At 40.3% G+C, this 18162-nt stretch overlaps 1 protein-coding gene across 3 annotated transcripts in view; it reads right to left on the bottom strand.

The window, feature by feature from the left end:
• Nucleotides 1–4347: 4347 nt before the first annotated feature.
• Nucleotides 4348–18162, bottom strand: part of ST8SIA6 (ST8 alpha-N-acetyl-neuraminide alpha-2,8-sialyltransferase 6) — a 52205-nt gene continuing 38390 nt past the window's right edge. For 2 of the 3 annotated variants that reach the window (XM_048951457.1, XM_048951454.1), the window contains exons 6-9: nucleotides 15577–15689; nucleotides 13508–13600; nucleotides 10023–10495; nucleotides 4348–5575 (exon numbers count right to left, since the gene is read on the bottom strand). In XM_048951457.1, the coding sequence (XP_048807414.1) occupies nucleotides 10027–10495; nucleotides 13508–13600; nucleotides 15577–15689 (675 nt within the window). In that variant the 3' untranslated portion in view covers nucleotides 4348–5575; nucleotides 10023–10026. Of the gene's footprint in view, nucleotides 10496–13507; nucleotides 13601–15576; nucleotides 15690–18162 lie in introns of all 3 variants that reach the window. The other variant, XM_048951456.1, reaches the window with a different exon arrangement.

Genomic DNA, 18162 nt, shown 5'->3' with positions numbered 1-18162 from the left:
CTACTCACACACAGGGATGTTAGCTCAGTAAACTGTCATACATCACAGTATTAAGTATAATTAATGCATGGGTCCTTGGTCTATAGGAAATCCAGACTGATGTAATCCTAATGGTTTAACTTGTCATATTGCTTACATTTGCTTGACATGAAGAATGTGCAGAGACCACTTCCAAGCTGGATTGGTGCGCGGCCACCCAGTGACAAGGGGCAGTTCCCTTGTGAGCCAAGGCACAAGATTGGAAGGTGTTCTGCAATGTGACTTGACAAAAGAGACTACTAAATAACAGTAATAGTGCCTTTGTTTAGTGGTATGCTGCAGATCTTTCAATGCCTTGCTTGGCCATTATTATAATTTAGAGCTAATTAAGAAACACTTAATATGAGCCTGATGAAAATCTGGTACAAAGCTTAATAAATATAAATTTCCCACTCATTGTGCCCTATAGCTGAAAGCCTCAAATGATTTCTCCAGAGTATCCCAAGAGATCAGCAGCCTTTAAAACTTTGAAACTCAGCGAATGACTTTCCTCCCTAAAATGATACAATCCAAAATCAAGAGAGCCAAGCTGTATGGATTAAAACAAGTCTTTGTTGCTATTCTTGGAGAGGAGAAAGACCAGCTGCTGAAGCATCCTGAGATAAAGGATTACCTGGCTGCGAATATTTGCAGCTAGGACACATTTAAGCAGCAAGTACATGTGTAAGAAGTTTACTGCCTCCACGGATTACAGCACACAAGTGACTAATCAGCTGTTTCAAATAAAGCTGTTTCAGAATAAAGCACTTAACAGGATAGTCCTTGGGCTTGATATTGCACACATCTGTGTACACAAGTGGACATGCGCTTTACAGACCTGAGAGCCCTGGAGACACAGCTGTGTGCATCAGGGTCTTGCTCCACAGATTTGGCACATAACAGAGAAAGATCTCCAAATTAAACATTCTATGAACGTGGCCATTTCTGGCTGCTGTTCCGCTACTGAGTCCACGATGCATCAAGTTCTATGTGATTAATCAACTAAGACAAATTAACAGATCCAAACATTTGCACTGTATAAAATCAAATACTACATAGCAACAGGATTTTTTTTTTTAATCTGGTAGTTTGGGGAGGCCACAGAAGATGCTGGGCCACCTGGATCACTAAGCTTCTCTTCCTGTATCACACAGGATAGAGACCTCTGTCAAGACAGACAAGCTGCCAGATGTTTCACTATCATCCAAAGGATGGAGTGAGATTAACTGCTCTCAAAACTGCCAGACCTGCTCAGCCCTGATCTCTGCAGATGTTGTTTGAGATGAGCAAAGACAGGTGTGCCAAATTGCATGCAAGATTGTGCAATCTTACAGCTCACAAACTGAGAAACAGTATTTCCAGCCAAAGTTCTTTGTTACTGAACAGACTAACGGTGGGTGACCACTCTGCACTGCTGACTTGCCCCCCAGGAGCCCATCACATCCCCAGCAATGCCAGTTCCCAGCTTAGGGACTGCTGAGCCTACTCAAGAGCTGTCTGGCACCAAAAGGGCCCTGCTGTGTTCCACTCCTTTGCTTTGACTCTGAGATTCCCATGGCTCTGTTGGCATGAGCCAGTTATCTTTGTTGCCAGGTTAGGTTTTGCCAGCTTGAAGTGCCAAAACGGCACAGTGCCAGAGATCACATGGAGGAAGGGATGAAGCGCAAGAAGGGGACTGGGCCGCACAGCCAGCCATCACTGCTTGAGTCGCCATGAAGCTACAGCCCAGATTTTAGCAGCTCAGGTCAGGCAAGGTGAATATCCCACCATGCTGCCTTCTCAGAGAATGAAAGCCAAGCAATCTTAAGTGCATTTCGCTGTGCTGTGTGCATAGTAGCTTTTGATTCTTGGCCATACACTCACTGCAAACACCACACGGAACTACATAATGTTCCCCTGAGGGAGACAAAGTAACCAGCTCCTAGCAGCATAGGATCATAGAGGAAAACACAACAATACTGATTTGAAGGAGAAAAAGGAGTAAAAGCAGACAAGCAGGCTGTAATCTAAGGATGCTGTGAACTGGTCATGTGCAAGGACACTGTCAGCCTCTGTACCTCAGCGAAGGTGCAGTGGAAATATTAGCACATTGTCTGTGCTTCTATCTTTAGAAAACTAGTTAATCTCTGCATTCACTCCGCAGTGTGTGACAGCACTGGAGGCCCACAGACCTGAGAAATTATTATTCCTCAAATGGAGGAGAGAAGCTGAAAAGCCTTTCCTAACCTTTGGTCAAGAATCCTTAATCAAAACTGCTCTTGGCTCATTCTTGCAAAAATGTCATAAACACTCCCAGCCAGGTACATACCCTATTTATTCATCATTAACCTGGCACAGATGTAAAATAAATGAGAAATAATTTGTTCAGCTGTCAGAGAAAACATCTTTTACCGCAGTGCCTGGGATTCAGCAAGTCTTCATTAATCTGACTGGACCCTGTCACACAGAGACGCTGCTGTTAGCTTGCCTGGCCTGTGCACAAATTAACAAGAAGGAGCCATCAAGCACACAGCAGCAAGGTCTGTAATAAAACCGAGTGCAAGATCTGCACTCCTCTGATGGGAAGTGGATGAGATGAACATCACATAATAGCTTCGTGTCTGGAGCAAGGCCTGAGAAAGCTATATTAAAAACACATTCTGCACTCCACATAAATCACTGGCAGCTCATAGAGCATAAAGGAACACGCCTTCAGGTCACTGGCAAGTTTCAACTTTGTTGAAAGCACGAAAAAGTCAAGGTGTCTGTCCATCTCACAGAACTTTGTTTGCTCTCATTTGTGACCGATCCACTTTAAAGCTAGGGCTATAAAGATTGGTCAGGGATGTACTGCAGCTGCCTAATTGCAACCACAACATCCACATTACTAAACTAAACTAAAGCTCCAGCAGGTGCTTATTACAGCTTGAAAATTACAGCATTTCAGAAAATGTAGCTCTTGCCTGGACATAAAGTCTGCTCTGATTTACGTGTCAAGAAATATTCTGAAGCACAGAGGACAGCTGTATGGCTGTGTTAGCAAACACTGCTTGTCTCCAAACAGAACAGTAGTTCTGACTCTGAAACTCTTTAATGCTCTACTGCACATGTGGCACTGATATCTCCCTCGGCTGAGCTCAAGATGATGGAGCCAGCCAGGACAGAAGAAAAGAAACAGTTCTGGGAAGGAAAGAAAAAAATCTGTGGAGTCCTCTGAAACAATGATCCATAGGCTATACAGAACACCACACAAGAAGAAGGAGGAATTGCTACGTAGCTGAGATCACCCCATTGCACGACACTAGGCAGGAATAAGTCTTTGCTTGAGTACAGGTATTTTGTGTCCTGGATGAAATATGAGGTGGTTCTCAATCAGTTGTTCTTATCACAAAGTATGAGTACACCACTTTTCACAGCTTCGTTACACCCAGGTACAGTCTACATGAGCGATTTATGGCATAGAAGAGCTGTTCTTGCAGTAAATTTGTCTTCTATTTGTAATTAGGGTCTTGCAGCAGGCAATCATCTACCACACTTGTAATGTGGATGCAAGGTCTACAGCAGCTAGTTCTGTATGTGTGGCAGATGTCTGTGGTCAGAAACTGGCACAAATTCCACTGCTAGTGAGGACAAAACATGGATGCGTGGTGCTGGAACCAGAACAGTCTCAGTGAATAAAGCCCTTGTGCTTGCCTCTTTCAGCCACCAGCTGGTAAGTCAGCTGTGCCCATCAGCTCAATTATGACATGTTTGCTTCTCATGAAAGCCCTACTGATATTCAATCCTATACTTGTGTATCGGTGGTGTCATCCAACACCCCAAAGCACTATCTATTTTCTTAAAACCTTGTTTTTGCAAAAAAAAAATGAACTTGGTGCTGATGTATGTAGCTGAGTTTAGGGCCACTTTGGGGTAGGAGTAGTGAGATTCTGATATCGTCTTGGAAATGGATCAAAAAAATGATTCAAATATTTCTAGGATTATTTATGTGGTTATAAAACTGTTGCAAGTTAAGCTTTCAAATATTACAGCAATATAGAAATGCTCTTATAAGATATCAGTCTAAAAGTATACTTTATAGGGTTCAATACATTTATAGTAGATTTTTTGGGTGTTTTTTATTTTTGCACAAATAATCCTCAATGAGTGGAATACTGAATGCTCTGTAAACTATCAGTTGATTGGGGATTTAGTGCTACTGTACTAAGATGAGTTTTAGTACGGAAAAACCTGATAGTATCTGACTAAAAGTACAGCAAGGACATTCTATCATTGAATTGATCATTCAGTAGACTCAAAAAAAGCCTCCTGCAAGAGAAATTGGTTACTGCAATTCTTTTTTCTGCAGTAAAAAAGTATAAGCAGTCATATACTAGCAGCCACAGCTAGAGGAACAAGTGCCTATAGCTCCCATTAACGTTAATGTGAATCTTTATTTCACTTGTGCTCCAATGGACCATATGGAAACTTTAAGCACAAGAACTGCATGGGGTTTTAATTAAGTGACTGTAGTCTTTTCTCACATGCCCCAGTATAGGAGAAAAGTTTGGGGTTGGCTCTAAAAGAAACGTTCTTCTAACAATGCTCAATGCAGTTTCTTTATCAGTTGTCACATAGGGAAAGGTGTTATGCTAGGTGAAAATGAAACAGAAAAAATGCTAGGGCTGGTATAGATTATTTTTTCTAGTGAATAGACCCTCACGTATGTCAGCACAGATATGGATCTGGGATTGCAGGAATGTGTACAAAGTCATGCCCTACCAGGACTCCAGGGAGTGCAGGATGAAACCTAGTTGACTGTCCTCATTTGGAGCTGAACTGGACCTTGGACAGGAATACAAGCAAGAAGAGGGTTTTAAAAATAATTATACTCTGGTTTTATAACTCTGGTAATTATAGCTCTGGTTTGTCAAACACTTCTTCACAAAACTAACATAATTCACAGGACTGATCCCATTACATCCATTACAGCATTACTCACTGGCCACAAAATTAAAGCACATGAACTACTTGACTATCTCTAACCTGAGGGATTTTTTTTTTCATTTGTGCACCCTGGGACAAACTAAGACTGACTTAGCTCTGAATTAACAACTCCATTGTAGCTCTTGTCATCACCTTTCTCAGACAGAAAAACACTATATGTGTGTGACTGAGTTCTTAATTCAAAGCATTCACTACCAACTTGGGCAGCTACCATACAGTGACTATTGCCCATGTTCCATGATATTGATTAAACCAGAGACCTTACATCAAAATAATTTAATGATACTTTAAGAAGAAAAACATTATGAATGTTATATATTGCCACCATTCTGAGATTGTGCTTTGCTACAATTAAAACCACAGTCAGAATTTTCAGAATTTACACAAAAATGTTATTTTGTATTAAAAAAAATGAATACTTAAGAATTGGAAATGTAGCAGTCAATGTGTGAAAAATCCCTTCCTTTTACCCCCAGATGTCAAATATTTATCTATTGTAATAATGCAGTTTAATGCTCACAAAATCACATCAGATCAAATCCAACATCGAGGCGCTAAGATATACACAAATTGTCTCCTTTGGATGATCACCCTGGAATTAAAACAATAAAACATGTTACTGATATTATTAGTACAGTAGGAAAACCGCCTTTGATATTCAAACCAGCCAATAACTTACATGTATTTCACCTTCTGCATGTGCTTTTCAGCTTTATTACAAACCGGAGGTTGCTGATATTTATTACACGGGCTCACAAAAGTCTCCTGGCTATGCTGGGCTGCCAGTGCCCAATCTAGCTCAAACATCTGCTTTTCCTAAAGGAGTGCTTCTTTGCAGCACCCCACCTGCACCACCCTCTGCAGCCTTCCAAACTGAGCAGGGCCAGGCGCAACCACATCCACTCCTCATCTGAACATGGGTAACTTTTAAATTATATTATCTTAATCATATTTTGAAACAGCTAGAGAATGAATTTATTTTGTTTGTTCAACAGCCTAGTTCTGCTTCTGTAAAACAAAATAATACCCTCCTAAATCTGTACAGATTTTTTTTTCCATTTGATTTAACATCTAATGCAAATTCTAATCTGATATAATCTATTTTTTTCTTCTAATCTGGTGGGATTTAAATAAACAGAAGCAACTTATCCCCACTTGTTTCGTTACTGACATTACTCTTAATGCACTTAGCTCAGTGGCTGAACACAGAAGCAAAGTGCGTGCTTTAAAGCGATGTGGCACAGGTACTAACGCAGAAGACCTTTCTTCTAATGCTGCACACATCTGATAGTTTGATGCTGGATAATATTTAGGGAGGCTGAAATTTAGCTGCCCGGCAGGGACCTAGATGTGTCTTTATTTTCAAAATGTGATATTTTTCTCATTAAAAGTAAATTGCGATGTAGCTCATATGTCTCCCACTGCGACACCGCAAGGATGAAAGAATTCCAATAGAATTTAACCTCATATTGGTATCCTACAGTTATAAACAGGCTCTTTATAACAATTATAAATAGATTCTTTATAATGGTATTTATAACTGATTGCATTTCCAGGAACTTTTAATATTAAGAAAATACTATATGCTGGCAGGGTGGCACAGCCCAGTTAAGTTTGATGAGACGAGGATCATGAGCAAGGAGGCAGGCAGTCACCTGCTTTGCATGATGTTACCCAGCTAGCTCCACCCCCACTGGCAGTCTGCGTGGCTTCCCTCTCTGTCACAAATAGATGGCTCTTCTTCATCTGCTTGCAATTAAAAGCCCAGACCCAGTTGTTACTTTCCAGGTAACACACACTCGCACTCAGCTGAAGGTTCAGCAGCCCTTACTCTCCAGCCACCAGCATTTCCCTGCTCAGCCTCTCCTCCTACAGCACTTTCCGCTCAGACGATTGAGCGCTATTCCCTGCCCCGGGCTCGGGGAGTCTCAGTTCCATTCTTATTCACCATGTTGTTTTTTGTTTTTCTATTGACTGACTTCTCTTAGCAGCTGCTTAACGCTGCTGTGCTGTATGTCAAAGCAACACATACTCATCTTCCCCACTGTCTCTTTCCAGCAAGCAGAAAACCCCATGGTTTCTCGGTCAGATATCGTTTGCATTTTAACCAGCTTCTGAGCCATCACATTTTTGCCAGTCTGATTAATTTATCGTCTGACATTTTTTCTAATCAGATTTTTCTCTCTATTTTTAAACAGGATTCAGGCCATTTCCCCTCCCTGAGCCCATGTTTACTTGAAGCTAACGACATGCCTTTCAGCCTTATCAGGTTAAAGCAATGAACAAACAAGACTTCTTCCTTCAGCTGCAGGGCCATAGCAAAATGATTCTGTAATTTAATACAAAATAATAAAGATCATTATTTTAATTACATTTTGAGATTTTGCTAATGTCCCATTTCCCATCTTACAATCTGTGATAGGCATGCATCTACTTTAGCAAAGACACATTTCTGCTGAGCACAATCTTAACAGTGCAGGAGTGGATATCAAGGTTGATGGAGTTACCCACATTGTTCCAAACCAGTTTTAAAGGACTCTCACACCTGACAGTCCCTTCTATCCAACAAGCAAAGTACACCTCTGCAATGGCAAGAATGGCAAACAATACTGCAGAAAATATTCATTGAAATGCAGGTATGCTCTCCCTGTGGTGTTCCAGCCTCTGCTACCTGCTTGCAACACAGGTGCTTCCAGCACAGCACTACTTAGTCATTCACTTCTTATTTATAGCAGCAGACTTGTGTTACAGTAACCTGTGAGGGAAATTCAGCCTGAGACTTTTGTGGATGCCCAGTGATATAAAGAAGCTTCAGCTATCCCGCTAACAGGGAAGAGTGGGAACAAGAATAACATTAAAGAGACATTGAAAAGAGAAATGAGATTGTTCAATTTTTTGAAAAAATCATCTTCAGCAAAATATACTCATTATAGGATTTCAATTATCTCTTATATTTGATAATAGCAGCAGAACGATAGCTCACACTGAACACATTTAATTTCTTTTTATTAAAGGACTAACTTTTCTCTCTGTAAATAGAAGTGATTAACAGTAGACAAAAATCTTGAGGCAGCACAACTTATCCTTCTGGTTGCTTTTTCCTTTACAGCTCATTTCGTAAATTTGACCACAAAAGTCATTTTCAGTCTGCATAGCATGGACAGCATTTAATTAACACATACAGATGCTTAAACATTTTTGTGGCTTCTTTCTGCTTCTCTGGATGAAAAATTCATAAGGAGCTGCCTTTCATTTTCCTGTTTAGTGTAGTTACTACAATTAAAATTACATGGAATGTCTCCGGTGATTTATATTGCAGAAAGAATAGATACAATGGAAACTGCAGGATATAAACAGCCTGGCCACTAAGCAAAATACATTATGTATTTCTTAACCTTTCCAATATGTTGCAACCTTTTACAAGCAAAAAAACTCACCTTAGCCACAAGAAATCACATACACACACACCTCCTTTTAAATAATCTCCTACCACGGACTACAGACAGGAACGGAATCACCAGATAGGCTAGAAGGGACTTAGAAACTATTTTATTTTATGCTAACAATACATGAAAGCAGTTTATTTTTCTATTTCTTCAAAGAAACTTATACCATAAAAGGTTTTGCCTTTCTGGTTTTAGCAATCAGCGAGTTTAAAACTTAACAGTCCCTGCCCACAAACCAACTGCGAATGTATCTTTGACAGCGTGTCTTCTAAATAGCATCAAAAGGTACTTTCAAATATATTTCATAACTAAGCCATAAAAAAAAGCCTTTAGCTTTCAAACTTTCTGGCTTGAGCAAGCTGATGTTATTTTAACTTATTTAAATTAAAATACAGTCGTAAGATTACATCAGTCCAATTAAAGTCCACTGCATGTGGTGATTCTACTTTACAGTTCACTTACTATTATATTAACGTGAACCCTCTGGGAAAACAGAGTTGAAAGGCAAATCTGATGACATATTTTGAGCTGGGGAATTTCTGAATTAGCTTATGAAAATTAGAAAATGAGGAAGTACAGGCACAGCTTGTACAGAAACAAGCTACCCAGGGCAGTGGTCATGGCCCCAGGCCTGCTGAGTTCAAGAAGCTTTTGGACAATGCTCGTTGGGTTTGCATTTTTGGTAGTCCTGCGTGGAGCCAGGAATTGGATTCAGTGATCCCTGTGGGTCCCTTCCCTTGAGCCATTTTATGGTTTTGTTCTAAGTATCTATACAAATAGGGAAAATCAAGATTGAAAACATGCAGACAAGTATCTTTAAAGTCATCTGTAGTCTGTATGTGGTAAAATGGTTCAAGGTCAGGGGCCAGACTGTTTACTGCATTTCTTTAAGGCAGTGCACAGAAGGCAGAGGACCAAGGGGGATGGAACAGTTTGAAAGAACAGAGAGGGTATGACACTTCATCCTGTATTTGTAACTTCCAGATTCTGGGCTGCCTCAAGGTAAAATGCTCAGCAAGATCTGCTGTAGTGTATGGCAACTTCTTCACTGCTGTCCACAAGCTGCTCTCCAGCCGAGGGCTGAGACAGCATACTGCTCTAAACATATTTTTCCCTAGTGAGAGAGAATAAGAGTGCATACATGCTAGTCCTACACGGGGTCAACTTAATCCTTACTTTAGCCTCTGTATACACCTGGAAATACTATGTCAGGATTAGCTGTCATCTCTTGTAGATTACAGAGCATGACTGCCTTAAATAAAGTGATTCACAAAGGAGGTTGGTTCAAACCAAACAAAGGCTGGTGGAAACGTTTACCTGAGATGAGAAGACACTACTGACTGACTGCAAATTGCAGTGATAATGCGTGTTTAGCTATCTTCCCATCTTAAATTCACATGTAGAAAGCATTTCTCAGCTCTGCAGTACATTATATATATTATCCAATATTTCTCTTGTATATGAACACAACATTTATTGACTGCAAGGTAGAAATGTCTCCTTAAGGAAGAGTACAAAACTGTTTGCAAAACCAGTTTTGCTTTGACACATGACTTAAATACAGACATTTTATGTCATAGGAATGTGACCTACCTTCTTAGTCTGATTCACATTTACCGAACTGCAGCTTCAAAATGCCTTTACCATGAAGCTGAAGGATCTGGTTGTATTCTTTGGGCATTGCATGGAAACCTGGTTTGGGCAGCTGGTTGTCGTAATAGTGGTGGCTGATTGGCATCTTCTCTGTGGATTTTGAGAAAGGCCAGAAGCCGTAAAGCTTCACATTCTCACACAGCTCAACAGCAGCACTAGTGATCATAAAACCAGATGACAACCGGTAGGCTTTCACACCCTTAGTTCTCCAGAACTGGGCAAGACTTTTCAGATAGGTGGGGTGAAAAAATATTGCCCTTTGGGTTGCTTTGAACTCTTGCAGAGTATGATAGACTTTAAAAGAAGTAGCTGTGTTGCTTCTGAAGGAAAATGCTGGCAATAAAAGGAAAGCATCTCCATAGACTGCAACATTCTCCACAAATTCTGCCTTCTTTTCATTTAGTTTGTTGTATCTGCCAAGCACAATATTTTAGGAAAAGAGTGAATGGAATACACTATGAAGTAAATATATTACAGACCAAAACTGCATAACTGCACTTGCATATAGGATTTGTAAACCCTTCTGTACCAGTTCAGCCTGTCTACATTGTGAATTTATACTGATCTGTTACATCTTGTCACATGTGCTCTGAGGAAAAATCTGGCTCTTTTGTATAATAAGAACACATTATATATGATTGATTTGGCAACACAAGAGTTACTGAAGAAGAAAAATTCACAGCTAAGGAATTAAGGACCCATTTACAGAAGTGGCTGATTAAAAAAATTCTGAAGGAGAATTCAAAAAACAAAAATGAAACATCCTCTGCTTAAGAATACTTCCCTAATGGTATGTACCGCATGTATCTGTGAAAAGTATTTCTTCCATCAACATGTCATAATAAGTCCTCTTCAAACCCTGGGTGTCTGCCTTGTGTGGAAATACCATTATGCACATGAGCAGGGTTTTAGCTGCTTTTGACATGCTTTTAAAACAGCTGAAATACAGGCATGTCTATTTATCTCGTTTGACAACAAAGGGAACAATGGTGCTAATTTCACAGGTGAAGAAGATTTATACTCAGTTGATTTGGTTCCCTAACAGTCAGCAAAGAGACATTTTTCTCATCATCAAATAATGCAGTGCTCCCAAATACTGAATGTTACAGAGTGATACAAGACACAAGGGTGCCTCTCAATTAATTTACTTTATAGGTCTTAGTTGTCTGAATCATCTGAACATATAGCATTTCCAATTCCTTTGGGTTTCAAAACACTCAGTCCTCTTTTTTTGGCAGCTACACATGTGAGCGGTGCACTTTAACCTCTTATTGGCTACCAGAGACCACTGTTCACAAATGGCTCTATTTCCAGAAAATGGAAAAAGTATTTTCATTTCTCTTTGCAACTTGAACACTTTCAAACCCTCTTCTCATGCAGAACTTCAACACAGAGGACAGCAGCTACTGCTATTTCCAATCAAAACTCTCACTGTAGTTAACAATTCCTCTTGCACAATTGAACTTATGCAAAGAGAAAGACAACCAGTCTCAGTCTGAAGGGATTTAAACTTACAGTTTCTGCTCCTCAGAAAAATCCCATTACCAGCAGACTCTGAAACACAATGAATGAGAGACTCTCAGCCCCTCCTGCTCAACCTAGTCCCCTGTGCGTCCCAGAGCCATGTGGTGAAAGCAAGCAAGAGTCCTCAGCTTATTGCTAAGAGTGAACTTCTGGCCTCTCCTCCCAGAATTATCTTTGTTTTCACTCAGGGTAATATGTATAGAAAGCCTTCAGGTCAGAATTCAGATGTCTGTACTTCCTTCTTAGCTAGAAGCTGGAACTTTCTTTCCCTTCAAGTGTTTCTGCTACAAGGTGTGGTGTAGCCCAGCTTAATTAGGACACACAATAATTGTGCTTGTTTCTTGCAAGAGAGTCTGATAACTTTTTGGCTTGCCTGGACCACGTTGAGTGAGGAGGAATTGTCTTGGGCCGATGTTTTGGTTGTTTCTGAGTGAGTAGTGTGCTTCAAGGCCAGGCCTGGTTGCTCTGCATGAAAGAGACACTGCCATGATGGCACAGCAGAGCATGGGGCGGGCTGCAGGACAGGCTGGACTGCATGCAGTCCAGGGGCCAAAGGTTGGACATGCCTGGAGTTCAAGAGGTAACATCAAAGTAACTCAGTACTGAGACACAGAATTAGAAACCAAAGTGAATCAAGTAAGAACAGGACTTCTAGATGAGAAAACAAAGTTAGCTCCACTCTGTGTTGCTTCTAGTCCTTTCCTCTTTCTAAAGCTTTAAAAGTCTTCTCTGAAAATTTAAATAATCATTTTTTTTCAAATCCTAAAGGATTTGTAAACTTCAAGGTTGCTTAATTTGGCTAAAAAAAATGAGTGTACCTATGGCAGAGGGCTATGATCAAGGTCAGAGAAATATTATAGAATCATAGAATCACAAGGTTGGAAAGGACCTACAAGATCATCACACACTAGGTCAACAGTCACCAGTGAAGCGGAGTCACTGAACCAACTTTTACTTCTCAGATTTTAGTGCAGCCCCACCAACATCAATGAGCTAAATCTATTTTGGGGGAAGCTACAGCTCATCATTTAAGTTAAAAGAGCTGGGTAGCCATCTAAGAAGTTAAGTCTTATTGCAAAAATTCTGTTTATATCCTGAAACAATGGCAAATGCCTATTAGTCATTTCTGTGCTTACTTTACCTTTCCTTCTGTCTTCTAACAAAGGAGAAGAATCGAAACAAGCTTTGCCTGATGTCCATTTGACAAATACCGATACAAGAGACAGTGAGACACAGTAAGATCAGTAAGCAGCAAATAACATGCCATGGCAGTCCTTCTCATAGATAAGCTGCAGCTCCAGACTGCTGAAGATGTCTGAAGATGTTGGATTAGTCAGGCTGGCCTTGTTAGATTTTCTTTTCATCAAGGAAGTAAAAAAAACTACTGAGAAAAGAAGAGTGACCAGTGTGGAATGAAAAAACAGATTGCAGAGGTTGGGCGTCCACTTAGAAAATATCCTTCATCAGAACAGCTCTTTAACATATTAACTAGGAACGTGTGTTTACAGTCCTGCTGATAGAGCTGAACACACATTTCCAAGCTTTCCCAATTTATTATTGTAATTCCTTTCTTACATTATGGGGTCATAAAGGTCATGGAAGGAAAGGAAGCAGCTTGGGCTTGCAATCATCAGTTTTACTTGACTATAAAGTTTGGACTGGTGCCAACCAAGTAACTTGCTAATCTGGGTACTGCTGACTCCTTTCTGCTAAAAAAAGACCAAGCATAATAGATTTCCATTTAGAATAGTACATATTTTACATGGGAACTAAAGCTCATTAATGGAGTAATCAGTATGCACTGCTTCTATGTTGTTATCTCAATGGATTTTTAACAAAGTCTAAATCACGTCAAGCAATTATATAATATTGCACAGAAACGGAATTTCAGTATTACTTACTTCTGAGCTATGATACTTGGATTAACCGTCACCAGATTTGTTTTATTGCCAACATCTTTGCTAATGCTTCCCATTGTTGGAGGGAGGTTACACCTGAAATTGAGAAACATTTATTTAAGCAGATGCTTCACAGTATTTATTTGCAAATTCCGCTGTTGTGCAATGATGCTTTCATGCAGCTCCCAGGAACCCCTAAGTACTTTGCAAACATTAAATAAGCCTTACAGCACTAGCACTTTTGGTAAAAATAATAATAATAATCTACTGTACAGATGGTTAAAATAGGGCATCGAGAGCTCATTTTCATAAACCATCTCACAAATCAGAGGCAGAGATAAAATCCTGTAAGGAGACAGTCTATGAATGCCCCATGTTAGCTGCCTGAAAATACTGCACCTCTTGCCTAAACCATGCATTTAATCTGCAAAGTTTTCTATCATTTGCTGTCTAAAAAGATTGATTGATACCAATCCCTCAGTTGGCACAGCAACGCTGATGGCTGTTTCATGAGATAATGGCAGAACTCGCTCAACTGCAGAAAGAATGGTTTCAGTTATAAGGAAAGGAGGTGTGACTTTTGAAGTCACACATTTAGGTTTAGCATGTTAATATACAGAATTCTCAAGTATTAAAATCAGTTATCTAATTGGAAAGATTTTTTAAAATTATCTGAAAAGCCCATATATTACTCAAGATCAGGAAAGGAAACAGAGTCAATGAGACCATGTGATTGGTCATGGTTGAGAGAAGTATTTTGGTTAGTGTTTCCTTGCAGCAACAACAACGTCTCACCTGCACTGAATGAGTGGGCCAAATTTTGTACCGAATTTGCCTTTTTTTTCCACATTCTACAGAGGGAGCTGAAGAAACAGGATGAGGCTCTGAACAACTCGATCTAACCATAGATGTCATAGGAAGACTTAGGTTGGAAGGGACTGAAAATGTCATCCAGTTCCAATCCTCTGCTGTAGACAGGATTGTCATCCACCAGATGAGGCTGTCCAGGGCCCCATCCAGGCTGGCCTTGAGTGCCTCTAGGGATGGGGCATCCACAACTCTAGGCAGCCATGCCAGTGCCTAAGCACCCTCTGAGTAAAAAATTTCCACATAATATCTAACCTAAATCTCTCCTGTTTTAGTTTAAAGTCATTAAAGTCATAAAGCCACCCCTCTTATGATGTAGCCCAGGATACAGTTGGCCTTCTGGGCTGCCAGCACACACTGCTGGCTCACATCAAGCTTTTCATCCTCCAGAACCCCCACGTCTTTCTCCACAGGGCTGCTCTCAATGAGTTCTCCCAGTCTGCACATGTATCTGGGATTGCCTTGGCCCAAGTGCAACACCCTGCACTTGGCCTTGTTGAACCTCACTAGGTTCCCACCCTGGGCCCACTTTGCAAGCCTCTCTAGGTTCCTCGGGATGGCATCCCTTCCTTCTGCTCTGTCAACTGCACCACCCAGCTTGGTGTCATCAGCAAACTTACTGAGAGTGCACTTGATCGCACTGCATGTTGATCATATCTGTTCATTGCAGAGCAGTTGGATTAAATGATGTTTAAAGGTCACAGATCCCTTCGAACTCAAACGATGCTACGACTCCATGAAATATTATTTAAATCTGATGCTCCCAGATGGTAAGACAAATACTGGGGCAGTTAAGTAACTGCATTAGTGACCCAACCTGTGACTAGATAAACCCCTTGGCAAAAGTAAACATGGTATTTAATAACAGACTTGTTTTAATTTCAGAGAGTTTTTTTACTATCATCTCCTTATTAAAAAATAAAAAATAAAAAAAATTCTCTTTATTTAAGAGTGTTGATTGAAAAGAAATATCACTTTCTCAGATAATCAAGTTTTACACTACTGGCAAGGTATCCTTGTAATTTTGGATTATATATCTATCCATAAAATCCCTTTTTTACTAAGGAAACAAAGTCCTTAAATCTATAAAGCTGGAGGGGTACCCTTTGAGAGGTAGATCTCTCATTGCTAAAAACTGGCATTGGCAAGCTTGGTAAGCATGTAGAAATGTCCAACAGCCTTCAGAGAGATAAAGCAGCTCTTACCTAAACACAAAATCAGAACGATCGATTTCAGCTCCACAGCTGGAATTTTTCAGAATGCCTCCATTTCCAACCACAGCACAGTTCTTGAAGGGATAAACTGAAAGAGGAGAGGACTGCAAACAAATAAAAAGACACAGTGCATGCTTAATAAATTTTTTGATTGTTTCTTTGTGTGCCTTCAGTCATTTGTCCTTGCAGCTCTAATCTCGTAAATCCCAGTGAAAGCATCCACCATTTAGCAGACTGCATTGCCAGGCACAGACGGCCAAAAGCCAAAAATAGTCACCAACAGACTGAAAACCGCTACTTCTGTCTTGGGTGTTTTGATGGTGTAGTGCCAGACCATTAAAATGGGATGAATATAATTTACATTGGTGTGATGAAAAAAAACCTAGTACTGGATTGAACCTGTGAAAAGCTATGGAACTAGCTCCTACTGAAGATAGCTTAAATTCTCCCATTTTCCTTTACACTTAAACAGACCGGGAGTTGTCACATTGTCATTGTCTATGTCAGCTAATAGAAGGTAACCTTGCAAATGCTTATTTTGTAATAAGTTGTGTTTTTTTGTTTTTTTGGGGTTTTTTTGTAATACTAGGTTGCTGTCTTGCCCTGAGGAACCTGAAAGAGACCTTAGTGCATCCACTTGTGATCACAACTCAGCAAATTAATGTAAATTGTTGATTATTTCAGTTGATAGTATTTTAGTTGGTTATTATCCCACGGTGTCAGAAACTTCTCATGCATCTCATTCATTCCCCCCTGCTATAGGAGCACATTCAATAGAGAAAGCCAGCAACAGGGCTACTTCAACTGCAGAAATTGAATCTACATGTAAAAGTGAGTCAAAACTTGCTTCTATGAAGCATTATCCCTCCTGATATTCTCATCAATTTGCTCAAAAAAAAGCATAAGGTGGAACTGTTATCAACAAGGTAAAAGAGCAGGGAAAATGGCAGATGTCATGTTGCCTGGCAACATGTCATTAACCATGTTCAAGTATCCTGTTTAATTCTGAAGACAGTAGAAAAACACAGAGGACAGAGAACTGTGGCTAGTCTAGCAAACATACGCTAAGAAATACTACACTTTTTTCTTTCATTTGGAACCTCTGTTACCTCCTCCATTTCTTTAGTGATTCACAGCAGCATAAGAAAGCACTAGGCTCATCACACAAATCACAATTAGATAGGACATCCTGTCTTTGAGTTCCCAGAACAGTTTCCCTGTGCTGAGGCACAGGCCCACGGGGAGGAAGAGAGATTTTCTCCATATTGTTGAAGTAGAGTTGCAACCTCCTCCATTGTTTTTTTCATTATCATTCCAGAACGTTGCTGTAAGTGTGCTGGCATATAATGACGGTGTGCTCCATACACATTTTTGTCACAGATTGCCAGCACCTGACATCATCTGGATCTTCAGATAACTGGCCATTGTCTAGGTCAATATTCTACATCACCTCCAGCACAGCTAATTCCCTCGGGTAGTAGATATGTTTCTCCACAGTGGTCCATTTACCTGGGAAATGTACCATGTCCTCCTTAGGGTGAAGGTTTGAGTCCCTTATCCAATTGCTTTGTTAATGACTCCTTCCCTAGAAAAGGATTCCAGTTGCCTGGCATTTATGCCCTCTAAATCCAGGCTACTGACCCCATTATTCCACACTGGAGCAGCCAGGTGACAGTATGATCTCCTGGATCATGGCTGAGGTCTTTTTGAATGTCTCGAAGGGGTCAGACTGTTTTTGTCTTATGAATGCTGGTTCTTTCTCCTCCTGTCCTTATGATAGCTCTGCTTCATTTTCTTCCATCCTTGTTTTAGTTTCTTTCCCTACTAAATGAGTTGGCATTTGTAGCCATTTATTTGCTGTTTATATAGAGGCAACTGATAGTGGCACAGGTTGGTTCTCTAGTTGAACTACAAGGCCTGTTACAGGGCACGGAGCAATAGCTGGGCCTGTTCAACTCCAGATATCTTTTTCCCTTTAGGGTGCTGTATAGCACTGAATGGGTCTCAGTAAAAATGGACCAGGTCCCAGCACACTGCAGCGATTTTTGTCTCACCAGGATTGCCAAGGCAACAGCATACCTCTTCCAAATTTGTCAGGATTCTGCAGTTGTTCAGGGGTGAAATTCCATAACACTGTGGGTGCCCACTGCTTTAGGTACCCACTCATATCAACCCCCACTCTCTGCCACTTATAACTATCCAGCTTTGGGACAGACCTCTGGAGGATTTTCATAAATAGTTGTTTAACCTTAAACAAAACCTGAAGTACTTTAAGTAGGCACAGCATTAGATGCATACTGATTTGAACATTACCACTTGCCTCCACCATAGCCTGGCTCCCTGAGGAGACCAAGTAAAGAGTGAAATTATTAATAGTTTCCAAGATACGGTTTCCAAAGTATGAAGATTACTGAAATATCAAATACAAATATCAGATTAGTTTCGCAACCAGTGTTACAGAAGAACGATAACCTTAGTCCAGCCCCCAGAGATGGCAAACAGTGCATCAGGGATCGTATATAGCCAGTAATATGGTTCCATGAAAAAACTGACAGATCTCCAAAAATAATGAAAAAA

The sequence above is a fragment of the Lagopus muta genome, chromosome 7 (assembly GCF_023343835.1).
Source record: "Lagopus muta isolate bLagMut1 chromosome 7, bLagMut1 primary, whole genome shotgun sequence".
Taxonomy (NCBI): domain Eukaryota; kingdom Metazoa; phylum Chordata; class Aves; order Galliformes; family Phasianidae; genus Lagopus; species Lagopus muta.
The sequence above is the reverse complement of the archived record's forward strand: the minus strand, read 5'-3'. Positions and strand labels throughout refer to the sequence as shown.